General features: G+C 38.7%; 2 protein-coding genes across 2 annotated transcripts in view; one reads left to right on the plus strand and one right to left on the minus strand.

Moving 5' to 3' along the window:
- Positions 1-19,142, minus strand: part of shroom4 (shroom family member 4) — a 43,293-nt gene extending 24,151 nt beyond the window's left edge. Inside the window, exons 1-2 of the mRNA XM_039658858.2 lie at positions 18,885-19,142; positions 1,306-1,457 (exon numbers count right to left, since the gene is read on the minus strand). Of these exons, the coding sequence (XP_039514792.2) occupies positions 1,306-1,457; positions 18,885-19,010 (278 nt within the window). The 5' untranslated portion in view covers positions 19,011-19,142. The remainder of the gene's footprint in view (positions 1-1,305; positions 1,458-18,884) is intronic.
- A 3,708-nt stretch (positions 19,143-22,850) lies between these two features.
- Positions 22,851-27,189, plus strand: cmtr2 (cap methyltransferase 2). Its single transcript, XM_089129674.1, has 2 exons — positions 22,851-23,065; positions 24,549-27,189. Exon 2 carries the CDS (start codon positions 24,596-24,598, stop codon positions 26,822-26,824), a length of 2,229 nt encoding a protein of 742 aa, XP_088985800.1. The 5' UTR covers positions 22,851-23,065; positions 24,549-24,595; the 3' UTR covers positions 26,825-27,189.
- The last annotated feature ends 310 nt before the right edge of the window (positions 27,190-27,499 follow it).

Here is a 27,499-nt window from a genome sequence, read left to right on the forward strand (position 1 = left end):
TGTTAACATAATTTTAAGCTCAAAGAAAGTGAATCGTAAATGATTGATGGTATAGTGAAGCTTCCACAGTAATCACTTGCAAACCACACAGTAAAGTGGCGAATTCGCATGAAATGACTGGATTTTGTCTACAAAAATTCACCAATAAATGGTAAATGTGAGCGTATCTTACAAGTGTGCATCAAAACGGCAATTTCACAAAGGTGCAATTGCATTAGTTCTGTTGGTCATGAATTTGCATGACAAACTGAACCCAATGCAAAATTTATACAGGGATTTCCCCCCTAATGCAAATTTTTTATCGTGTGGATTCCTTTTGAAAAGACTTGATTTCGTCAACAAAATTTTGCTAAAAGGTATATGTGACCGCATCTTAAGTTAGCATATACAATGTGTGTCAAAATGGCAGCTAAAATATAAAGGTGTAATAACATTCCGGGAGAAATTTGGTGGGCAAAAAAAAAAAAAATGTGTGTCTATTGTCAATAGCAAGGTTTGTGCAGGTCTAATGAAGCTACATTTAAATGTTTTTAAGACCAAGTAAAGAATTTTTAATCAATAAACTGAAGGGAACACAATAAGTCAATATGTTCTGTAAATGTAAATGTCAAGGGAGATATCCATTCATTTTTAATACATTGAATACCTCTGCTCTCAACCACTAGAATATGGAAATATCTGATCATCATACCGCAAAAACATGTTCTCCCTTAATATTTTTGTCTTCCAGCTTGTTTTCCAGTGCAAATGTCTAAAGATTCTTAAATTAAGATGCACTTACTGGAGATGCAAAATGACATAAAATATGAAGTATTGTTTTCTGTGAAAATATTTGTTTTTATTAATGATTAAAACAAACAAATATCTGGAAATGGGCTCGGAAAAAAAAATTAATTCAAAAGGGAAGTTTTCTTAATGACATTTGTTCTAAAAAGTCTCAAGTGAAAGCATCTTGGTTTAATTTTGTTGACATAATTGAATTATAAAATGATGAGGAAAGATATACATTTTTTACAATGCATAATTTAATGTCATCATGACTTAATAAATGTAAGAGTTTCTGCTTTGATTTAAGGCCTTAATTTGGGTAATGGTGAATTAACACTTTTTAAGACCTGCAGAAACCCAGAATAGTGTAGCAATGTGCACAATCTGCATATATAATTATTTCGCCCCCACACAAAATTCCTGATCACGTGGATACCAAATGAAATTTCTGCATTTCACCCTTGAAAATTCACAGAACAACAGTAAACATGTCCAAAACTTAAATCAGTGAATGTGTCTATGTTTGTGTCTGCATACCTTCGGACGACGATTTTGAGAATCCTGTAAGAACCTTTGATGAGGATGAGAGCTTCTTGACGGGAGCCGTAGAGCGCAGAGCCATTAATGTTCACCAGTTCATCCCCCACTCTCAACTTCTTACATTGAGCTGCCTTTCCTCCCTCTTCTATCTATATGCAAGAGACAAAAACAGTTTAAGGTTAAATATAATGTTTATATGCATTGTAGCCTTTGTGTCCACACACCACAGAAGGATATAAAGTACATTTCTGAGGTCCTCTGGACAAAAAACACCATATAACACATATTTGCTCTCAAAGAGGACATAGAAGTTAAATGCTTACATCAGAGACGCCCACACACACTTGACGGAACTTACTTACAGATAAGCACGTTTACCCACTGTGGTGGTAATGAGCAACACCTGTGAGACGCACTGGTCTCGCATCTCTCACAGAGGAGCGGAAGCATAAAGGAGGAGTGACGACAGCGAAGACTGAGAGAGGAACAGGCCTTATTTTATTTTGTGCTGCGTTTCTGTGGCCATCAGTCGTCCGTGAGGGACTGAAGGCTTTACTTTGATTTTGTTTATTTTATTATTAAAAGTGTTGAATGTTTGCCGGTTCTCGCCTCCCTCTTCCCATAACATCTGAACCCCCGTTACACCCACACAGCCTTGTCCATTTCACATGTAACCACTTCCTCTTTTAAAAACATGGGGCAGAGAGGTCGGAAGTCAAATATACATACAATGTTGTACTGTATATGCACAGAGTTCACAGCCATTCATCAACAATTTGTACAGACACACAATACCAAGTCATTCCATTAGAGAGCCTCCTACATAAAATAGGACAAAGGGTCAAAGATCAGCTCCAAAAGCCAAGTAAATCCCATACACTAAAAATTAGCCCAGTCAAAACATACACAAATCACACTTTCACTCAGTCACGCACATGTAAATCTCAGCTTCTAACATAAACGTTTCAGTGTCCTATGGACCTAACTAAAGACCTGTAGGGCCCAAAAATATTTGGCCCAAAAAATAGTTTCATACATGTGTGTTAATAGTTATCTTTAAATCTAGCTCACAAATCAATATATATATATATATATTATATATATATATATACACACACAGTACATATAGTGTTTAATATAGAACCCCCATATTTCCTTTCTTAAATGCAATAAATTATAAAGTGGGCTATTGAGAACTAGCAGACTATTGAGAACTACTGTATGAACTTGATTGCCATAAAATCTCATTTAGATTACAAAGCGGTTCAAATTTACATCCAAATGGTAATTTCCAGACATTCTTTTTTAAACAATGGGCAAGTAGTTCACTCCATTATATTAAGCTGCAAAATAAAATAAAAGTTTAAACAGTAAATGGTGCTTGTGTGCAACGACAAGGTCATGGCTTCAATTCTCAGGGATGTCACTTTGGATAAAAGTGTCTGCCATAATGCATAAGTGTAAAACTAAAAATGAAGAAATCATAAGAGAAATCAAGAAATTATAAAGGACTACTGCATATGACAAAAGATTGTCTTAAATAGGTTTATATTCAGCGTGCAACACCACAAAATCAGGCTATTTTTTTCTTAACTTTGAAGCAGAAAAAGTAAACATACTCAAGACATGCTTGGATCCACATGCCACCATTTTGTAACAAGTGAGCAACGCATTTCAACAATGAAACCAAATCTTTCTGAAACATGTTCACACACTACAACATTTTTGTAAAGCTCATCCCAATGCCAACTGTCGGTCTGCATTGTAAGGTAAACAGATGCACATGTGTTGTGTGTGAATGTTCCTATGTGGTGAGCATTGCAGGAATATTTGAATGTGGTTTTTGAGGAGATCAAAAACAGATCGTGTCCAGAGGGGCATAAAGGGAATATTCATGCAGCCTGAATAAAATGCTCAGTGGGGGACAGCGAATGTCAGAATGTGGGTAGAGTTAATACTTCACAAAATATTCAGTAAGATTTTGTCTCATAAGCAGACCCAGATAGAATCCGGAGACGTTTTTGCATTTTTCTGTGCTGATCTTCCATCAATCAATCATTCACTTTATTTATAAAGCACAATTAAACACAACTTCCATTGATGAATGTGCTGTACAGAGTTTTTTTTTTTTTTTTTTTTAAGTCTTAAGTGCTCCTCTAGTCTTAATCGTAGATCTAGGAGCCACTAAGAGACATAAGATGGACTGTCAGCAGATCGGAAAGGTAAGATGGTGTTAACCCATTTAAAGACTAATAGATCTTTGGTGAAAATCCACAAAATTTCTGTGAAATGAATTTAAAACCCAGTAGCTGAAAGCATTATCAAATCAACCAAACATATTTTTTGAAAATGACGACTTTGTAAATGACGAATTTGGAAATCTGCAGATTTCAGCAAGTCAGATTTCAGGTGGAAAAGCTGTTCACTAATGAAATCATGTGACCTCAAAGACTTCAAAAGAGACCAGAGATGGTTTTGGGACACAGAAGAGCAGATGAAGACAGAAATATTTCATCCCCAAGACTGAAAGATACAGTAAATGACTTTCTGAGTCCGATGTCAGGCCGTCTAAAAGAGTCTGTTGGTTTGCAGTGTGTTCTACAAGTCGGGCTCATGTCGGCGGGAGTCTGCCTGTTTCAGAATCCACGTCGGGGCAGTCGGTGAGAGAGATCACTGATTGGATGTTCAGTTTAAAGAGCGAAATATTTTCATAATAAGAGCCTAATTAAATTAAGAAAGTGAACAGCATCATTGATACTCAAACTGGTAAGCTAGCACTGCTTTGTTCACCATTTGTGTATCTGCAGTCATAGTTTCGGTTTCCTTTTTTGAATTACGAATATAGACTATTATTGATACAGAGAGTTATTTCCTTACACATAGAAGTTGGCAGTCAAGTGTAGTATTTTCGGTGTGTTCAAGTGCAGTTTTTTGGCCCAGACGCAGCCGACACAAGGCGACAACACATTCGGCTTTCCTTACCGCTAGTTCTTTAAAGTAGGCTTGGTGTGTCACTGCCTTTAAATAACTTTTGGAAACACTACAGGATATTCTCAGGTTGTTCTTCACATCCTGAGGTGAAAAGACATAACATCACTCAGAGCTGCTGACTCAAGGACTGTCTATCAGTGAATGAGGCCTTAAGTCTTTCTAATGTATTTGGCTGGTTGCTTGTAATGGAGACCTTATTCAGATGTATGGTCACAATTACAGCCTCACCGAGGACATTGCTCCTTCTTGCTCCATTCTTCCTTCCCATCTGCTCCAAACAGACTGTTTCTACGGATACCACAATCAACATCCGCAAAGCCCTTCAGTCTGGACCACAGGGGCTTCATCTCAATTCTGAGAGGTTGCGTGTTTGTTTGTTTGTACATGCAACACAGATGACACAGGTTGAATAACTATTTTTCCACTTGGTTTTCAACTGACTGAATGAGTGTACCATTTCAGACCTGAGTTTATGGAGCAAATCCAATAAACCTTCTGTGTGAGTCTAAATGAAACCGGTGTACATACAGTATGTTCTCCAGGTGCATTGGTGCAGGAGAGAAGTGATGTAGCCTGAACTTCCATTAGTTTATTGAACTCAAAACAAACACAGCCTTTTTCCACCTTAAAATCCAATCAGCCGCATATACTCCACTGGAAAAAGCCCGGTAACCCTCATAGCAGGTATGTTTTATGGCCGGATTTGTAACACTATTGCACAAAAAGAACAAATTCACATAGTTGGCAGGCGTACACGAGTGCCCCCTTGGCAATAAAACAAACTCACACGCACCGTCTTACCTCATAAGATGCCAAAGTCCTCAGAACTTCCACAACTCCCTGCGAGGAAGCCCGGGAAACCAAAATAAAATGAGAGGGAAGAAGATAAAAGAGCATTCACCCGCTGTCCTCCACTAAATCTGTTTAACGGGTACCCGGGGCCTTGATGTAATGGCACTTCAACCGTGCGTGTTCGCTCTCAGAACTTGCTGAATTATTTAGAAAACCTAGAGTGAAGAACTTTTGTCAAACTGTTGGCGTCAGCTGGTGCACACACCACATGGACCTCACTGAACCTCCATCCTTCGCTCTCTCTCTCTCTCCCTTCCGTATGCCCACCCAGTAGTCTCATTCTCCCACTCTTTCTTTCCCTTCCCTTGAGCTCATGTTCTCCTTAGAGGCTTGATAAAAATAACTGCAACCACACCTATGTTCCATCAGACCTGTGTGTGTGTGTACGAGTGCTTGTTTGGCTTGGGCATGAGCACTGACTTGCTCCCTGGTGATCGTGAAGTAAAGTTCACAAAGAGACCTTTATGGAGGGTTGAACAGTCCTACGTGACAAATCCCTTTCGGTCTCCCCATTCCTTTAATCTCCCTCAGGAGTGACCACTCCTTACATGCCATGCGAAGAATAAGATTTTCCGTACCCATTCTTCAATTGAGACCTGTTGGAAAATATGGTTGAGGAGGTGAATGTTAGGAGGAACTTTCTGCCTGAGACTTTTTTTGTTTATAAAAACACTCAACATGAGTAGTGAGGGCAGAGGCTACAGCAAACAAACAGCACCCCTGTGATTCCTTTCCAATCACTCCTTTTCAAGATAAAATACAGTCTGCGTTTTAGATAGAGAAGGCGAGAAACGCCTTAAATTACAAGAGAAGGACTGGAAAATTATAAGTCCCAGGATGGGAATAGTTTTAATACAATAACGGCTTTGAAAGGCAATTCCTAGTTATGCTGTCAGTGTACCGAAAAATGCATTTCCACTCCCAGGCTCAGAGACCGCAGGAGGGAGGGGTGTCTGTTAGTGTCAGACAGTGATGAAGCAAGTTGGTCTTCACCTCTCCCTCTACAATACAGTATGTTTGCTAAATTCAGCACAAAGGACATGTGGGCTGACCCAGAACTACACTCTACATACAATCTAGTATTAAATAAGTTAACATAAAACAAGACCAATATCATATGATGTCTGATATAGTCCTGAGTGAGGGGGGCAAAATTTGCTAAAACTCTGTTCAACATAGGTATTTGTCACTGACAATTAGTTGCTAAGGTGAGTAGTTAGTTTTAGTGTATAGCTATAATTTTTCTAGGTTGGTTAGGGGTGGTTACTGGCCCAAGTAAAAATTTCACCCACACATTTCTCCATTTGGCCACATTTACAAAGTGACATAGTAAAGTATACAGATATTAAGCATGGTATCAATTTCGCTGAACATCTTTATTATTACATTATCAGCCCTTTGAATCAATAACAGTTTATTGAAATGACTTACAATAGACATGTAAGCGTCTCTGTATTTATCACGTCTATGGACGGTTCCACCAACATAATGAGTAAGCTAACGTTAAATGAAGGAATGCACTTTTAACTTGACATGGTGCAAAAAACTGAAAAGCAGATGAGGCGCAAAAGACACCTGTTTAACGAATTAGCTTATATGTTAAGATCGAAAACAACATTTGCTCTTTTTCTTTTTCAAGAGGACAATACGTTTGTTGTTATCTTCTGTCAATCTTTTGTTCATATTTAATAGCGCTACATAATGGTTGCTGTTGATGAGCTCAATATGATCTCCATTCACTAATGCATGCCATTCCTGAGTGTGCAATTACTGTAACTCCTCCATCAAAACGTTATTAAACCTTATTTTATCAGATAGGTTTTTAATAATAACTTTTTTTATTTTTGATGAAAGTGACACAATCCTTGGGGGGACTGTGCCGGTGCTAAGAACATTTCTGGTGGGTCTATAGTGCCGGCCTAACACCGCCACTGCAAGTAAAACAAATTTTGCCGTTTAAGTCCAATATAACAAAAGTAGCAACAAATAATTTCTTCTATATTGTGACGTACATTCAAGTGAAATGGATTATCAAACAACAACAAAAAAGGATGGGAACTTGATTCTGTCCATTATTTTTTGATCGGATGGAGGCACATCTGAATGACAGCTTGTAGTGGATTATAAGAGAAGGGCAAGCAGACCAAATGATTGGAAAAGTCCTGCATTCAGATCCAGATGAATATATATATATATATATATATATATATATATTCATATCTCATTAATATATTAATGACATAGCCAGCAATGGGCTTCTGTATGATAGTGGGAATATATATATGATAGTGGGAATATATATACAGAAGCCCACTGCTGGCTATCTTATTAATATTGCATAATGCATGCAATAATCCAACATACAAAGAAAATTCTCATACGAAGACTCATTAAATTGGTTTTAAGACTCATGCAAAAGGTTTACCTGAATCAACACATCAGGGATCAGATCAGTTCTTGAATTCATCACGTTAATCAAAGTACGCGCATGAAAACCAATCTGCAGCAAGTAGAGGGTTTACAGTATATGGACCTCGTACCTCTGCAGCAGTGAAGAATGGGCTCCCTGTCTCCCAGTCCCAGCATCAGCCCTGCGGCATGAGGTCACCCCCTCTATCGCTCTATAAATAACAGGGCGTCGCTCTTTGCCAGTCTGGCACACTGCCCGTCATTATGCCACAGCTGGACAGAAGAAAAGTCCGCCTGAGCTGCCTAGAAACCAGAAGAGTCTTACCAAGCATTGCCTATCCCACAACAGGCAAAGAAACATGGGTAACACAGTTGCCTGTTTTGTAGAAAACACTTGGACGCTGGCAGAAAAATGAAATGCAGACAGAGAGAAGAGTGCAGAATGGACATATCAAGCTGTATTTTATGACATGATGTTCTATAAAAGTGGAATAAGTATTTCATTTTGTCTGACACTAATCTGGAGGGGGGTTAAGTCTTTGAATAAACGTATTTTTAATGAAACTTGTCATAACATTTTTCACAAGACCTACAATATATGTTTGGACACATATTTTTAGCCGTAATTCACAACTTTTTCCAGCGGGACCATTCGCAGAGGTGGGTTGTCCAAGAACACTACTCTAAAACAAGTGCTGATTTATAAATGCCTGTAATGGTTTCCCCAGTCAGAAAACCACGAACAGAGATCAGCCAGAGGTTCGCAGAACAGAAACAGCCCCAGAGTATAAGGGTGACCTGTGTCTATATGATTTATTGCTATATATCCTGAGCCAAAACATCACATACAGTACATACTCCTTCAACAGCTGATTTGAAACAATGTCTCTGATCCCTCTGGGAAAGGATGCATTGCATACGCACACTTGAAATGTGGCCATGGAAACATGGAAAGAAAGGTGTGGGATAATGAGGAAGTGTGTGAGACGAAGACATCCAAGGCAGATCTAGGAAGTGTGGTAAAACATGGGTTTTGACTCTCTTTCAATCTGCAGTTTTCCTGACGGAAAAAAACAACAGACATCACAGCAGCTGGAGCGAGGAAAGAGTAGAAAATAAGTCACATGTATGTGGGAATGCATATGCACCAAAATAAAAATAAAAATGAGCACAGCCTTTGAGGAGAACAGAGAAAGGACTATATTCAGACTAAAGTTTTACTTATAAGCTACATTTTAAATGTCTAGACTGAGCCAAATTGAAATTATGTGTACGCAAGTTAAGAATTAGTCCATGCAATTTCCAATAAAATCAAAACTGGAATAAACACTTTTCCTGAGCTTTTATAGCATGGAATAAAACGTAAGACCTCAGGCAAACTAAAACCATACTATGTATTTATCATTAGGCCCATTTCCTTGCCTGAAACATAATAATGTTCCAAACTGTCTCACTTCATAGCAATTTGTTCCACTGCAAGTGTTTATACATATTCAATGTAAAAATTAATACCAAATGCCAAAAGCTAGGGGGAATGCAATTCAGAACATCCATTCAAAAAAACAAAAACATGCCCTGACACACACTCAGTATACACACACACAGTCAGCCATCCCAGGCTTTGCTTTCATTCCACAGCAATCAAAAGCAGAGTCAGTGGGTCACTCTGGAAACCCCATAGTGCCCAGAAACCGCCATTGGCCTCCACAAGACGAGGCCTAACAGCTGCCATTCCCACCCCAATCCTCTTCAAGAAACTTCCCCATATCATTCCAGGAAACTGAAACTCGTTTGCCTTGGTGTGATTCCTTATGTCCTCCCACATTTTCACAGATTCTGTAAGGGTTTTGAGCTTCTGTAAACTTTTGAGCTGCGCTATCTATATTTATCTTTATCAATATCTATATGCCAAGGGAACTTTCTAGGTCATTTTGCTGAACGTCAGTTTTGGTTAGCGCAATATCTTGATGAGGAAGTTGATGAGCAGTTGCATTCAAAGCGCTGTAACTCTGTGGTCAGGTCAGTGAATGCATTCAAGCACCCAAGCTTGCGCCGCAGTCTTCTGCTGCTCATAAAAGAGAGAAGAATGAGTTTGCGAGCCCTGCGTAACCCCCTCCTCTGCAGCACTGCCTTTGTCTACTGTTGGACAAGGATTTGAGCCTCTACTCAACAACACAACCCGACTGACTGACTGGCTGACTGACATATGTATTATCCCTACTGAAGTTTCCTTTATTTACCCCTCCACACATACGAACTCAGTTTATCTGGAGCTAAGAAAACACCTCAGCACTACAGCAAAGCAGAAACAAAGCTCCCCTACTAAGAACAAAGGCCTTATCAGAACGTTTTCCTTCAATATCTGAGGTCACCGGTGCAGGCTGGGACACATCTGTCCTTGAGTTGGCCTGATCTCATAAATGGGGAGGAGATGGGAGTGAAGGACCACAGGAAGGGAGATTTCACTCCAAGCAAGAGTTAAGACCTTGGGAATACAGGCGAACCTGGAAAAGTGACATACTTGGATGGATTCAAGGTCAGAGCGGGTGAGAATATTGTAGCTGGCTTTTAGCTCCTTCATTTATGAGGATAGACAGAAGAGTGGGGGTAGAAGGAGAAAGAGAGAGAGACTGGGTGAGACAGCGTGAGTGAGAGGGTGACAAAGGCTTCATTCAAGGCTCAGGCTGGGGGAAAATGAGAGAACGCTACCTCAGTCTGCTGAACTATGGCTGCGGCCCGACTGAGTCTAAAGTTCCATTGTGCTCTGGGACTTTTAAAGGTGTGACACAGAGCCATGGGTCACCACTGCAACTGAATCAACAGCCAGTGACCTATATTCACAGGAGAGGCTTTTTGGTGAACAAATTACATACCTAAGAAATGTAGTGGCCAACAAATAACAATTAATAAGAGGTGCAAATAAATAAAAGTAGAGAGAAATAACATCAAGAACCATTTAGTCCATCACACACAAGATTTACAGAGCATGTTTTGTTGTTTCAAGGAGACTCGTGAGGAAGAAATGACTTTCTGCGGGGAACTACATTCCTCAATTTGTTTGCCTTCACAGTCTTAACTGCCAAATGCTGTTTGCACTTCCTTCTCAAACCATTAAAACAGCACAACGACACCTAATTCGAACATCAATGCAAAGATCAGCTCATTAACCTCTGCACAATTACGATTGAAACGAAAGTTTAAAAATGTCCTAGCTAAACAAATTACACACCTAACATATACCCACAACCTACAATTAGTGTTTCTGAGAAACAATTTAAAAGGATAGGTCACCCAAAAATGGAAAAGTCTGAAAAATCCTTTATTTACCCTAATTTTGTTCTAAATGATTTTCTTTTTAAGTTTCAAGTTTTGAGTTTACATGCATTCAAATATGGCATGTTGCAAACAGTTATGAGAGAACAATAAACAATGCTTCTTGACATCACTGACATCAAACCTGGCACATCGTGTCTGGAAACATCATATTTGAATGAACATAAAGGCAAATATTACATAGTGGTATGTTCTATTTTTTATGGTGTTTTTAAAAATACATATTTTACATATAACACCTCACCCCACATTCACATTAATTGTACTTAAAACAGTGCTGTTATTGTTAACTTTAGTGATTTTTGCGACACCGATATCTTGTTATCATGAATCGACCGATACCAATCCCAATCATTCAAGCTTTATTTATAAGCACTGTTGGTTGTCACTTTTATCCCCTTACACTCTGAAGGCATTTTTAATGATTTCATGTGATTTCAAGTGGCATAATTACAAGTAATTGCTAACTTTTCGTAACTCTATAAAAAAAAGGTATCATCAAGTACATGGTCTCTGATAGAAAACCTGATAGATCTCTGATAGGTCTTTGATAGAAAACCCTTACATTTATTAAGAAAATTTATTTTGATCATGTTTGGTAGTACTTATGTTACACACTGCCGAGAAACCCCCCCAAAAAGTGATCCAATTTATTGATTTTATTATTCATGCTTGAATAATGTAAAGTACATGGAAAGTCATAAAATCAAGTTTGGTTTGGTTTACTTTTGGTTTATTTTGATAATATTCCAAAAGCTGTGTGCTCCTATGCTATGGTGTTCAGTAAATAAAGGCCCGTCAACCTGAGTGATCAATCCAATCCAGATGTAAAACAGTGTCCGATTGGTCTCTATACATCGTCCCTACACCCACCATAACCGAAATCCAGTTTCCATTGCTTTAATCCAGTTTCCAATGCATTTGCTTTAATTATTTTCATTTTTGGTTAAACTACAGCTTTAAAACTGTCATAGTTTTCATAAAATGTCCTACTTACAAATCGTTACAATAAGAACTGTTTCCAAAAAGTCTCACTATAAAACTTACTATAATCACATTGGCTGACTAACTGAAGAACATGAGCACATATAAAAACCGAATTAGACCACATTAATTGGCATTCATATACTGGAAACCCAACACTCACCCAGAGTCAGTATTAATGCACCACTAATCACATGACACCCAGATCAACAACCTGCCTTTATTGTTCAGTAACTTGATCACATTCTTAAATCAGTACAGCTTATTCGACTCACTTAAAAATCCATTCTTAAGACGATCAGGACAACATACATCACCACTGGTGGACATTTCCACAAACATCCCAAAGTGATCAATCATGCTTTAGACGTGCACTGGGAAAACCTCCACCTTTTGATGCACGTCCAGAAACAGCAGTGTGTGTGCTCTCATAACAAGGTCTCTCTCCTCGAGAGGTGAGAAGCCATGTTTGAAGAGCAGCCAAGAAAAAGCCTCCTGACGAGCAGATATTGTCTTTGTTTTAACAAAGTTCAACGAGAGGCAAATTAAAGGAACATCAAACCACTTCCCAGTACACTTGGCCACTAGGCCATATTGGAACAATGGAAGTGTGCATGTGCGCAAATATTGGAGATATGATCCGTAATCCGACTATGCGCAAATCTGTTAGTCTGACATGCTAAACGTCACCCCGTTGCTCTGAGATTGCTCTATTATAGCCTTAATTGCACATTTTGAGCGTTTAGCAGACCTCGTTTCCGAAAAAGACAATGGTGGATGTCAGAGAGTCAGCAACCTTTGGACCAAAGATAACTTGGATTGATCCATCACTGTCATAGCAGACAGGAGAGGGTGCATGGTGAGGAGGGACATCATGATGGCTCAATTTAGGAACTGTCATTCTTCAGTTTCCTGCCGTTTATGAATAGGGCCATAGTGAGTCTTTTGAGGTTGTGTGTGAAGTGACCTTGTCCCCTCAGCTAACCTCCTCCACACACACAAATCCCCCTCCCCCAGCCTCACCTCCCTGGGAGCAAAGAGAACTTTGGAGTGGTTTTGACGGCTGGTTGAGCCCAAATGTTGGATACGGGGTTGGCCAACAAGCTTTTGGTGGAGCGTTTGATGTGGTCAGGTCTCCTGCAGAACACAGATGAACTTTGAAAACTGACTCCCTGATTATCATTTACCATGTGTCTTCACATTAAGTCTTGAAAGGACCACAAACCACTTAAACGGTAAGTTTTTAATTATCCTAAATAAGGAAAGCCATAATCATCTCCATACTCGTGATATCAATTTAAATAAATGACCATAATCGATCATTGTTTAAAATGATAATGAATGATCAATTAATCATTAACCAACCTCTTAAATCCAAAGCAGGGGATGCTACTACCAACACAAAATCCATTTCATTTTAAAGCTACTGTAAGAAGCTTGGCTTTACAGTACTGAAAATTTGGGATTTTGACCATCACTTACCAAGTGCTTTTAAATTTGCTCTATTTTCATGGCATGAAAAAATAACCACTTTACCTGAAATTGTGATCTGTAAAAATAACATGTAAAACAATAACAATGTAAAAAGGTCTCCACTAACAGAATAACAATAAGAAGCATGTTTGTTAGAGAGACCAAACTATATCAAGTATTTGTATAAAAAAAAGTGCCACAAACACACATGTAAACAGTATACATGATCCCAGAATGGATTGCAAAGAATGGATTTTTTTTAGAGATGAACTGATATAAAAATTTAAATAATAATAAAAAAAAATTAAATTAAGAATTATCTTCCTATTATGTGTATTTAAAAAAAATCGATTTTCATATTGAGATTTGCTAAAGATTACATTACACAGTGTTATAAAATGATTTGTTTTGTTTGTTTAGACTAACTTTAAGTGAGTGACTATTAGATGACGGATACTATTTAAAACAACAAAAAACACTAAAATGCTCAAATATGGCAACCTGTAAACATCAAACGTCCGATAACCAACATAAACTGCATCCCTATAAAAAATTGTTACATTCTACACGAGTACTACTAGACTCGTACTTTTGAGAATATTACAACCTCAATTTAGGCAGATTTACATTTAAAGCATATTTAATTATTTCTCCTCAACAAAAATCCCCAAAAGCTAAGAATATTGCAATTATTATACAATTCCAATTTTATCATATCATGTGCAGAAAAAGGCTTGTTGCAGAAATGCCGTTAAAATAACTTTGAACTGAGTGTGCAGTTATAATTTTCATTATATAGATATCAATATAACATTATTTCTCCAGGTCCACACTTCACAACCATTCACCCAGAGAATAGACACGAAGTGAACACACATGCCTCACTAATTAGAAGTCCTGTCACTCCCAGCGCAGTTAAGAGACCATGTGGAAACACTGGTGAGTGTTTGTGGTGGAGGGGCTCAGGCAATAAGACCCCAATATCTCTCCCACCATCAAAGCCTTGCTGCCCAAGGCAAAGGCAACGGGAGCCAAGCACACATTCCTGTCACATATCAGATCCTTCCCACACCCATAACCAGCTGCGGACTTCACCACAATCAACACATCGTTCAAAACAAACAGCCTTCTATCAAATAATTGAAGAAACAATATATTTACTCTATTAAATCCAATTGCAATAACAGTGGGAAAAGGAAGCATTACCTCTCAGGATTAATGAGTTTCACACAGCAATCCAAAACTGATATGATTTAACTTTGGGAAGTTATCCAGAAGCAGAAGTATAGCATTACTGATTAACAGAAATGGGGAAGTAATCCTACTTTAAACAGAGGGATGATAAAAATGGAAGTAGAAGAGGAAAAAATAGTTCTGGAAGTAAAATCCCATTCATTTTCATAAGAGAAAATTAAAAAAATAAAATTATTTAAAATAAAAGAACACATTGCCTTTTTGCTTTTTTTTTCCTGTTATTTTTTAGCTTTGAATCCAAGTTTGATCTCTAAGCAGTTTGATGTGGTGCATGGGTTAGAATATGCCAATGGAGAGAATAAATCTACACTCTCAGAAAAAAAAGGTACAAAAGCTGTCACTGGGGCTGTACCTTTTCAAAAGGTACACTTTTGTACCCAAAAGCTGCATATTGGTTCCTTAGTGGTACATATTATCACCTAAAATGTACATATTAGCACCAGAAATGTACATATTAGCACCTGAAATGTACATTTTAGCACCTACAATGTACATATTTACACCTAAAATGTCCATATTACCCCCTAAAATGTACATGTTAGCACCTGAAATGTACATATTACTACCTAAAATGTACTATTAGGACCTAAAATGGACATATTAGCTCCTGAAATTAACATATTAGCACCTAAAATGAACATATTAGCACCTAAAATGGACAAAAGTTTACCTTTTGAAAAGGTACAGCCCCAGTGTACCTTTTTTTCTGAGAGTGTAATTATAAAAAAAGATAGACTATTTGTTAATAAAACACTAGAATATGGTGGTAAGTGTTCTGCTCTACTGCAAGTTCAAACTGCCAGCAAACTTAAAACAAAAAACATTTTGACCCAGTAAAACATTTCCATCTCTCGGTCCAAAATCTTCTTTCTTTCACCTCAAAACTCCAGCGCCTGAGAATAAGTTCCACTGACCGATTAGGAGTGGGAAGAGAGGGATGATTGGAGTGCCATGTGGTCTACATAAACTTCACAGCAGAAAAAGAGAAATGCACAGAAATGCGCAATGTTTCCATCTCTACTTTAATAGGAGAACAAAAAAGACAGGGAATGTGAGGGAGGGCTGATTAACAAAGTGGTGAGAGGGGAAAAGCAGCAACATTGAGGTTTTTATACATAAATTAGCCTGCCCCTCATGTTCATTCAATGCCAATTTCAATGCAAAAGCCTTTGAGGATTTTAGGGGGGGGGTTGCACAGGCACAAATGTGGAAAATAATCAAGCATTCTTTGTAAACAAATGGTTTACATGCATTTTTCACCACAATTTTGAAAATCACAAGTCTGGGAATGTTTTATCACGCAGGGGAACAACTTGCTTTCTTCAGCTCAAAGTGTTACAATTGGGATGCAAGACCAAGTTTGTTGCTATTACATTTTTTCATTTTCAACTTTAAGACTTTTATGTAGCCTAGAGATGACTATTATATCCAGCCACTGTTTGCTGTTGATAAATCTTGATACCGTTGTATCTTCTTGCTGCTGGCTGAGGTCACGATGACCCATCATGGGATTTTAATTTGAGCACATGTTGAACACCTGGGGGTTGTATTGGGTCTGGCCTTGGGCGCCAGGTCCTTATGTTTACTCTTTGAGATAAATGTCTACTGAGACTTGGGGGGGTTCAAAATAATGCCCCCAGGGCCCAAAGATGGTAGATAGGATCAGAGAGCAAGAGATTCCATGAGAAAAAAAAACAAAAAAACATGCAGGTTGTGCTTTGCCTCCAAATCAGATGGAAAGACTATCAGTGTGAGTGGCAGCGACTGGAGCCACGTGCCCCAGAAGACTCCAACACTGACAAAGCCTCTGTATATCATCTTTATGATGACATCCAAATAAAGACCTCAAAATCGAGTGACGCAGATAGACACAGACGCGGGTATAGAATCAGATGCAGGGAATGTGTGTCGAACAAAGCATGTGTTTCAGGTTAAGCAGTTAACAAGTCCAGCTAGTGAATATAAGGCTATGAGAATTGGTCATGATCCAACCCCCAGTAAACCAATAGTTGACACTTACCGAGAACTAACCAGAAAAAACTCAAAAGAAATGACTCGATATTACAAGAAAACACTGACACCTAAGAAACATATTGGTAGTGCATGAAAATGTCTTTTAAAAAGTAGGCTAGGCAGTTTTTTTCATGTATAAACACTTTTTTGTTATATTACTGGTTAAAACTTTCTTCACATCCTGATAGCAATCAATGGCATAAGTGGTCTAAATATGTACATCTTCTGTGGAAGTCTCCAAAAAATGTTTGATGTCAGGTACAAAATCCTATACTTGCCATTGAACAGATGTATTTCCATACCTCCGCACAGAGATCACATGTCATTAGCATGTTCCATGAAGCTATGCAGAGTTGTAGATCACCGCAAACAAATAGCAGCCGCATTTTACCGTTCCTCCTGAACCAAAACAACAAGCTTATACTGCATTCACGCCACCGTAATTACGAGATGGCATTTAGGATTTATGCATTTCTATCTCAACACTATCAACGCTGATATTAATCTGCAGCAGTCAGATGGTACAGGCAAAAGTTTCTGTATATTGTTTATGTTCATTATTTTTGTAATGTTACATGCTTTGAGACATGGGGTAATTTAACGGCGTCTCTCGTCTCGTGACTCTTTGCCGACTCTGCTCTGGCTGTGTCATGTGTTTTGAAGGAGGCGTGGCTTTGAAGATGCTCTGAAGGGAGGGTGGGATCTCATGCTTTCAAAGCTAACTTGCTATTGCTAGCCTCTCTGGAATTGCCTACCCCACCTTTAACAACTCAGTTTCAGACTGGACACTGAATCAATCAAATTTTAGAATCATCAAGACAAAGTTCATCTTGAATGCATTTTGATCCTGCTGGTGATTCATTGAGAAACAATGATCAAATGACATGTAAATGTCAAAAGCTTGTGAGCGATAAAAGAGACAATACTGTGGTCCAAGTGTTAAAGCACTTTAAATTAAACACAGCACAGCTAAGAAAAGACATTTTACCAAGTACACAGCCAAACCAACTCAACGCACATTACAAGTTGTCGAGATGTTTTGAGCACCAGAATAAACAACTGTAAACTCATTTGAAGACATGCTGAAAACTAAGGCACAAATCAAACTCATTTCTTCCCTCTGTCAGACAAAAAAATACCAGCCTCCCCCTCATGACCCTCACCCCCTCCTCCCTGCTGACTCAGGGGGCAGAGTCTGGGAATGTGATCTCTGGGGGTCTTGTCCCCCCAAAACATCTTCATTTAAGAAAAATAAATCAACACTTTTTGGTCAAATGCCGTTGGAGAGGAAATGGGGGTGGAAGGAGAAGGAATAAAATATGATTCCCTTACCTCCCTGTGAGAAAAAATACAGTCCTAGTTGGAAGAAAAGTAGTCATAGTTGGTTAAATTAAAAAGTATTAACTAAAAAGTGATTATTTTAATATTTTGGATGAACTCGCTTTTTTTAAATTATCACACATAATACATAATGAAGAGAATGAAGATTTTTTTATTATTAGTCATTTTGTTTGAAAAAAAAATTAATTGAACATGATTGGTTTCCTACAATCTGCCTCAGGCTCATACATATAAAGGACCTATAATACGAAAATATACACAACTTTTGAAAGCAGATGTAGTTTCTACAGAGAAAGACACCCAATGTAATACAATTTAATCCAAAATAGAATGTGCGCAAAATATATAAACATTTATGCTTATTTCTCAAATTGTTCACACAAAATTCCTTGTAAAATCTTCAAAAACACAAATCCTTAGACATTCCTGTCAGTAGGGTCTGATGCTGAATGAATTGACCACTTCAACCAAGCCGATAACCGATAATTAATCGGTTTTGCCAATTTGTTGGTCTATCCAAACTTGTTGTGTTAGTTAATGGATAATGAATAATATATGCATTAGAGCCCTGGTCACTTCACCTATGTTCAGTGATCCAATAGATTGCATTTGGCTCGAATGCAAACATTGATTATTCTTTTTTTGCTTTGGGTTTTCATGGATCTTGAAAGTCATGATCTGTCATTTGTGAAAACAACAGTTTAAACACAAGCATTAATGATGCTCTTGGTCTTATGTTTACGTTATCATTCATGTCCATTTCCTTGCCACTAAGTTTTTACAAAGTTCCCAAACATCCATCAATGCACCGTTACATTTCAAGTTTAAACTTCCAGCACAAAGGAACCAAGTGTTTGAATATAATCGATGAGACACACACAAGCATATAGCCTAGTATGAGTTTCTAACTCTTTGTAAACTCTTACTTTAGTAATGATGAGTGGCTCGCCGTGCTCGAGCCCTCCTTTCAGGGTGAATCCCCACGGAGCGCCTCCGTTCAGTTGCACATGGATGTGCTGGAAAGACACCAGCTGCTCTACGGTCTCCATCATGACTTCTGTGCTTTCAGCTCCGTCCGATCGACATGCAATCACGATGCAACCTCATCACGACAACCGGGGACTCCACGCATGAGGGGACAGGCGGTGGGTTGGCCAGTGATGGACTTTCCATGGACTCTAGTCTCTCAGCGGAGGAAGCGCTTGAGACTGATGAGTAGATTTGAGTGACAGATGGAACAGCCAATTAGGACAGAGCTTCGCTCTAACTGACCAATGAAATTATAACAAGGGCAGGAACTTTATCGACCGCTGTATTGTCCATTGTGCGACGGTCTGGGAAAGTTGGCCGTTATCAACTCTTGAGTCATAGCTTTCAAACTACAACAGCGATCATTTTTAACATGGAAACTGCGCTGGACAGGAACATTCATATTGGTCAAACTGAAATGTTAGCCAGTCGTGAGATTTTAAAGACAATTAAGTGACATAGTAACTTGTTCTCCCATTAGGCTATGTTGGGACTTTTAATATTTTAACTATATTTTAACTTAGTTATTTATAATAATAATCACTTCTCTGTTACGTGAGCAATAATGAACAGTCTCTTTTTAACACGAGGCGTGAAAACTAAAAAGAAACACATTCAAGAATTAAAATAGAAGAAAATGAGAGAGATGGCTTGCATTTTTTAAATGAAAATGCAACCTAAATAGAGGGTAATAAAAGTATATTGTATTCTGTTTCAATATACAATAACATGAAAAGTCCACATGGGGGAGCTGTTGCTTCATATCATGTCGAAGTGTGACAACACGGCGTTATATGAGTAGGAGTTCTGGACATGAGAAGGCACAAGCTGTATTTTTTAACCATTTAATAAAAGCTCATCCTGCAGCCAGCATGTGTGATGAAATCTTCAGGGTAACCACTTACCGTTCTTTACCAATCATTTCCACATTGATGAGCAACTATTTCTTTATCCATTCAGCTATGTGATTAACAGAAGTTTAGTGATGTCCAATTTGTCATGTTGTTAGAACATCTGCATTGAGCTATTAAGCTGGAAAGCCGATCAGAGACTGCAAAAACATGTCTAACCTGTCAAACACAAGAGGACAGTGAGAGAATATACTAACGCACACCATGCATGCTTGATCTGCCAATTATCTGAAGAGTCTGACAGAGAGAAAGAAAAAAAAATCTTTTTTATCTGAAATATTCGGAGAAAAGAAGTCAGAACTCGAAATTGCGAGGGGGAAAGGCAAAATTGTGAGTTTAAATTAAGAATTGCAAGATATAAACTCGAAATTGGTTGGAAAAAATTCAGTTTTGCGATCTTTAAAAATGTTTTATTGCATGCTTTAAACAAGCTTCCATAGAAATCGCTCAACAAGGTTGAGGGATTTAAACACACACACAAACAAGCAATAATCACAAGATGCTTATCAAACATCTAGCAAAATTAACATTTCAGATATAAGTTCAGAGTTCATCCTAAAGTACAGGACAGCTCCATCGCGAGACAGTGGAGGCTCTGACATTAGGAGGTGCTGCAGTTTACAGCAAAGAGCTTTTGTCAATGTACTCCCCATTATTTATATTTCTGGCAGTGGTGAGTGGCACAGACCTTCGTGCAGGGTACCAATCTGAACAACACATCCTACTAGAACACAACACTGATCATCACATTACCAATCTCTCTGAGACTGAGGCTCACCCCGTTTCACAGAAAAGTCTTAAGCCTTAGTCAGACTAAAATGCATAATTGAGCTTTTTTAACTAAAATCAACTTGCACTGACATCTTAATCAGTCATGTTTTTTTTTTCTAAGGGCACGTTTATAAAAGCCACATAACTGTCCTAATTGAACTAAGGCCTAATTAATCCAAACCCTGTGAAACCAGAGCATGTTTTAAAGTGAACTAGGTAGACCTCCATAAATAAGCCGTCATTTACCAGGCACTTTAATTCAATGTGGCTTTCAGTATATTTATTATAGTGACGTCCCCCCTGGAGCAACCTGGGGTTGAATTCTTTCCTCAAACCAATTACAGAAATTTATTACAATTAAGAAACCATAACATGTTCTCTCATTCCCCTTGTAAATTTTTATCAATCTCTTAGCATTCTGCATCCACTCATTTTAACGTAAATGTGCTCACTTTAACACAACTCTCATACACATGAATGCACATCCATATGAGACAGCTGAACGCACAGCAAGCACAAGCACCCTTACGTCGATGAACACACTTGGGCACACATGCAGTGTACATTTATGCATGACAGCGCACACACACACACACACATCAGCTCGGCTCTATTCTGGTCATCTAAATGCTGTTCATATGACAATAATGTCTCAGATTGGCATAAGAAATATATGTGTGTGTGTGTGTGTGTGTGTGTGTGTGTGTGTGTGTGTGTCTAAGTCTATGGTGCCCTTTCTTTTCATTCTGTCATATCTGAATTTCTCCCTTGACCTTTTTCTGTTTCTTAGGCATTTACTGTACAAGAGCAATTGGGTCAATATATCCCTGTCACCATGGCAATAAACCACTCCATTCATGCAAGCAGCTTGTCATCTCCATAGTAATGATCTGACCCTGACAGATTAATGCCTTAAATTCACACTTCCACAGGCAGTTATATGGCCGCATACTTCTAATATGCTGAGCCAAGGGAAATTTCTCTGCATCTCTCTTATCTCTGCTCACACACATTCCTATCGCTTAGTGGCAATATTTCTTCCCCCATTTTCCATGACATGATTTAAATTCAATACATTTTGTTTGTTAAAACACAATTTGTTGTAATGCTGTTTTATAAATCAAAGAATAGGACAGTGGACCTTGCTCAATGAATATTGCCTGTTTTTACATGTGAGAGAGTTTGCTTAAGAGATTCAATGATATAAAACATACAGATACAATATTTGAACCAATAGCAAATTGTACGCTACTAATAAAGCTATATGTTTATATCTGTAACATATAATTAGTCCAAAGATGACGAAGGGAGTTCTAAATCACAGTTCAGTTTGTTAGTTTTTCTGAATTTGCTAAAACACTAAACTCTGAACCAAATTCTCAATAGCCTAAACCAATTTGTCGAATAAATCACTCTAGCACTCAGTGTTTTTGCAAATTTCTAAACACACTCACTAAAACACATTTTTCACTGTGATGCACTTGTGTTTCAAAACGACAACACAACTACAACACAGTTGCCATTACACCCAACAACTCAAAATTGTTCACACCCATTTCTAATGACGTGACCTAACCAACTGTACATAATACAAGTCGGTTCAGACCCAAAACTGATTCAAAATGTTGCACTTAATGTTGATACCAACATTGGATGGAAACAATATAAGAGGGAAAGAAGGAATAGTGTGTGTGTATAAGAGAATGAGGATGAGAAACAGCAAGCTGTGGAGAATGTTGTCAAGGCTGGATCTGGCTTTAGGGTTTTTCCCTTTGCCTGCAGAGATGACAGTGTCTGTGATGTGGACAAAGTCCTCTGGCCAGACCAAAATGAAGACATGATGCTGAAGCAGAATCAGTCTCGCTCACTGGACTTGATTTTGCAGTTGCAACTCATCTGAGTGTATGTAGCATGCTTTTCATTTACAGGTTTTTTACTGTATAACCTTTTTAGGCTTTTGCAGTTGGGTCACTGTATTTTCACAGTATGCAAATGCATTCAGTATATATATATATATATATATAAAATCAACCTTACTGTAAGTTGTCATTATTAAACATTTTCCTTCAACTGTTGAATGAGTTTTTGAGAATTTTTTAGGGGAAAAAAACAGTCAACTATTTCTCACTACTTGCTGTACAGAGAGAGAGAGAGAGAGAGAGAGAGAGAGAGAGAGAGAGAGAGAGAGAGAGAGAGAGAGAGAGAGAATAAATGCTGAAGGAAACATTAACAATTTAATTTCAACAACTCAATTTAGCCTTCGCAATTAATTTAAATCGATAAATATATGTGTCTGTCTGAAAGTCACTCCCCCTCCTGTCACAACCGAGCTTGTAAGCGAGTGTCGCGTTTCATAACACTGAGGCATGCACGAGGAAGCGAGAAACCGTAGGTCGGTAAGCACAAGCAGATCTCATTCTGTTAGTATCTTGACATCGAATTCTGGAAAACATAAATTCAAAAAAGCAAAATGCTAAAATCTACTTTGTTTTTAGTGATCCAGTTCAATTTAGCAGGCCGTAATCGACACATCGTATTTTCCTGCAAATCTTCCCTAAACTAGCCACACACTTCCATTGCATTGATAGCGTAAATATGTCCGCTCTGTCGGATATTCGGTTGATATTAAGAAGCGGTTAGTAAAATAACATTGTAAAAGTCATAAATTAAACCCTAATTTTTGGACGAAGGTTTATTTTCCATTGCTAAGATAATGCAACCTTGTTAGCTTGTTTGCTAGCTAGCCAGACAGTGAGATACAAGCCACAATTCTTAGAAATGAAAACACAGTTCTTTCCCCTAATGTGTCATTGACATACTTTTGTTGGTTTATAGAAACACAGAGAAAATCATAAGCTTGTCTGAATGAAAAGAAATTGCATCACTGGAAATAAATAGGCAGCTTAAGCTGACATTAAATACTGTTGGGAAGTTGTGTGACAGGCTATATTCCACCTAAACCATTTTAAACAGTTTTTTATTGTTGTACATGCAGCTTTTGTAACCAGTATTTATTGAGATACTATGATATAATCTGCCGTTTTAATTTATGTTAAAAAACAACAACAAACATTTCTTACACTGCAGGACCATTAAAATGAGCCAGGGAAGGCAAAAAAAAAAAATTGCTTTAAAAAGGTGACAAAAATATAACAAGGGTTGACCATGTTGCAGGCTCTAACCTAACATTTTCATATAAATTGTAACCCTAAATCGAATCACCCACCAAAATATCAATTTTATAGAGAACTGTAATAACACGTTATTCATTCTAACGTGGCAAAACAACATAGGCTAATTATTCAATGAATCTCAAAAAGTAATTTTGATGGAGCATATCAGAGAGATAACATGTTGTTTGACCCATTGCCTGCGGGTTTTGCATTGACACGTGCACTTTATAAATAAATAAATCTGAGCACGCAAATATGCATGAAATTTGTGAGACAACAGTGAGTCATATATCAGTATCATATTTCAACATATAAAGCTTAGGATTGTTAGTAGGAACTCCCTAAAAACATTCAAGCAGTTACTGGCATTACAATTTAAGGTTATATTTACCTCAAACATTTAAATTTGTCATTTGCTGCTGTCATTTCAACCCTGTATCTTGTTCTGTGGAACGTAAAATACATTTTGAGAGATGTTTCATGCAATGGTAACCAAAAACATTTTATCATTGATTTCCAGCATTTTTCAAAACATGTCATTTTGTTGTGTGTACCACAGAAGAAAGACAATCATACAGGTTTGGAAAGACATGACGATGAGTAAATGACAGAATTTCCACAACTATCCCTTCATAATATCCTATTCATACTCTGCCATGTTATAGTGCTAATGAAAATCTTGATTGATTGTTTTTGTCTTTTACAGGGGTTTTTTTGTTGAGTGATTGATGTCACCGAACAAAGCTTTGAAAGATGAACCGGGGCCGGGGAGGGAGGAAAAGAACAGCACCAGAAAAATCAAATGCCCTTGAAACTTGTGACGAGGAAATATGTGCTGAGGTTCACCAGCTCTTCAACAAGGTTAGAGGTTATGTTCCCCCTGCTGGAGGAGAATGGATGTTGCCTGACCCAAGTGTGGTGCTCTGTGATCCTTATGCAAATCACCCACGTTTGCAGGTTCTGAAGAGATCACTAAATGAAGTGAAGAATCAACTCAGCGATAAAGATCTGTCAGTATGGCACCAGCATACTTGTTTCACCAACCGAGCAGGCGGCGTTACAGCCCACCTTCGCTCCACAACCAACGCAGAGCTATGCACGCAGGCTTGGGCCAAGTTCTATGAGATCCTTGGCACTTTTAACCTTCTTCCTGACAATGCGTTGAAGAGTGGCGAGTTGAGCTCCATACACTTGTGTGAAGCCCCTGGTGCCTTCATATCAGCTCTGAATCACTTCCTCAAGACGAGTGGCCTATACTGCGACTGGAACTGGGTTGCGAACACTTTAAATCCATACTACGAAGCCAACGGACGTGACTGCACTATTACAGATGACAGACTCATCGCACACACTCTGCCTTGGTGGTTCTTCGGATCCGACAACACGGGCGACATAATGCTTCAGAAGCATCTGCTGGAACTGCCAAGATTTGTGAGCAATATGCGCAGTGTTGATTTGGTTACAGCAGATGGAAGCTTTGACTGTCAGGGAGACCCAGGAGAGCAGGAGAGATTAGTTGCTCCACTACAATATTGCGAAGCCGTTTGTGCGCTGCTGCTGTTGGGAACCGGAGGCTCGTTTGTTCTGAAGATGTTCACACTATTTGAACACTCATCTGTCTGTCTGCTGTATCTCCTTGCATGCTGCTTCCGTTCCGTGAACGTCTTCAAGCCAGGCACAAGCAAGTCTGGAAATTCAGAACTGTATATAGTGTGCTTGGACTATCAGGCCAAAGAACAAATTCGACCATTGCTCTCAAAGTTAATCCGTAATTACGGGCCAGACTTGTCATCCACGGTGGCGCTCTTTCCCCGCCACTGCATTCCGGACTCATTTCTAAGTCAGCATGAAGAGATATGCACTTTTTTCCATGCTCTGCAAGTTAACACAATCCAGGAGAACCTCAGGCTTTTTGTAGACATGAGCATAGAACAGCGCAGGCAATTGGAGCAGCTCAGGGAATATGCAGCAGAGTTTTACACGAAACGTTTCAATGTTCACTATCTTCCCCGGAAAAGCTGGGTTTGTCGTGGTGGTGTGGCCAGATGGGTAAAACACTTTGAGAGGAAGCAAATGGGATCTTTCAATCAGCGCAAGGAGATGGAACTTCAGGGATGGAAGCACCGCCTTGCTCAAGGAAGTTATGGGGAATTAATAGAGAAGCATCTTGCGGGTAAAGAAGGATGTGGGGTTGTACTTAGTGGCCCATTGGATGAGTGCGATTTGGGCTCCTGGTTTGCCCTTGAGGGAGCTTCCCTGCCCAAAGTCTGCAGTTCCACCTTCTGTGACCAAGAAATGCTAGACTTCCTGAATGAAGCTCTAGAAGAGAAGCTGAGGGTCAAGACGGGGAATCATTCTGACAGAGTCATGCCAATATGCAACTCCTGCAGGATTGACTCCCCTGTAAGCATCTTATCTGAGATTTGCAGCCATCCGGATGTGACATCTTGTTTGGTGCTGGGAAGCCAGTCATGGTGTGATGGCACACTTGTAGGCATTCGATTCCAGCCAGAGTTTTTGCAAGGACCCTCCTGTTGTGATGGACGGGATTCCACGTTGCACGACGGACAACCAGACTATCAATTTGAGCTTCTGAACGCTGTGCTCTTTGCTCTGCAGAACCAGCGTCTTGGGTCAACCCTGGTGATCCCCTTGTGTTCGGCCTTAACACGTTTCACCTCCGGCCTAGTTTTCACACTCCACCTGTGCTTTAGTTACATTACATTCCGTTGCTTATCTGGTTGGCCTCCTGCTGCTCTTGTGTGTATGGGTTTCTCTCCACCTTCAACCCTACCCCGGCTGCTGGACTTTCTCCGGGACGTGATGGAGAACATGAAGAAAGTTAAACTTAAGCTGGGGAGGCAGGTTCTGCAGTTTGTACCTTTAGAGGAACTTCTCAGAGGGGAATTACCTCGTTTCCTGTCTTCCTTCAATTCTGCTGTCATCCGACAGCAGCTGCATGTGCTCATGCAGGTTGAATAGAGCACATAATGCTAGTCCTTTATGGCTATATCCTCTGGGAAAACTTTTGAGTTTGACTATGTTTGACTATAGTCTTTCCTGAGTTTACTTCAGTTAAAGCTGCAGCTTCAGTTTGTGCCAGTGCCACAGTGCACATTTAGGATATATTGGTTATAATGGAAAACAGAATACCTTTGTTTTATATATTTATACTGGGGAAAATCTTTCTTTACCCTTTAATATGGTGCATATGATTGCATATGCAGTTCATCGTGTTTATTTTAATATTTCATTGCTTATTTCTTTTAAATAGTTGAAATTATATGAGTTGCCTTGATCAAGTTGAATGTCCTGTCTGATTTATTAAAACTTTTTTCTTTAATGGACATATATGGAGTGTTTTCTTTAAAATATCTAGTTGGTAAAGCCCTAAATAGCAAATAACTGTTGTCAAAATGTAAGGTTGAATGGGACTAGATGTACATATTGGCTGGTATACAAAGAAAAAGGGCCAAGCCCAAAATGGCTGAAGACTAAGCTTTTAATTATCTTAACCTCAAATTATTGGTCAGGAAATTAGCAACATTTAAGCAAATACATTACTTAAAAAGCCATGACTGTCATATAAAAACAACAAAATGTTTTGGGCTGAATATGGAAAGTTATAGAGTGATGAATCACAATGAAGTTGAGTTG

The sequence above is a fragment of the Pimephales promelas genome, chromosome 1 (genome assembly GCF_988280905.1).
Source record: "Pimephales promelas chromosome 1, fPimPro1.hap1.1, whole genome shotgun sequence".
NCBI classification, from domain to species: Eukaryota; Metazoa; Chordata; class Actinopteri; order Cypriniformes; family Leuciscidae; genus Pimephales; species Pimephales promelas.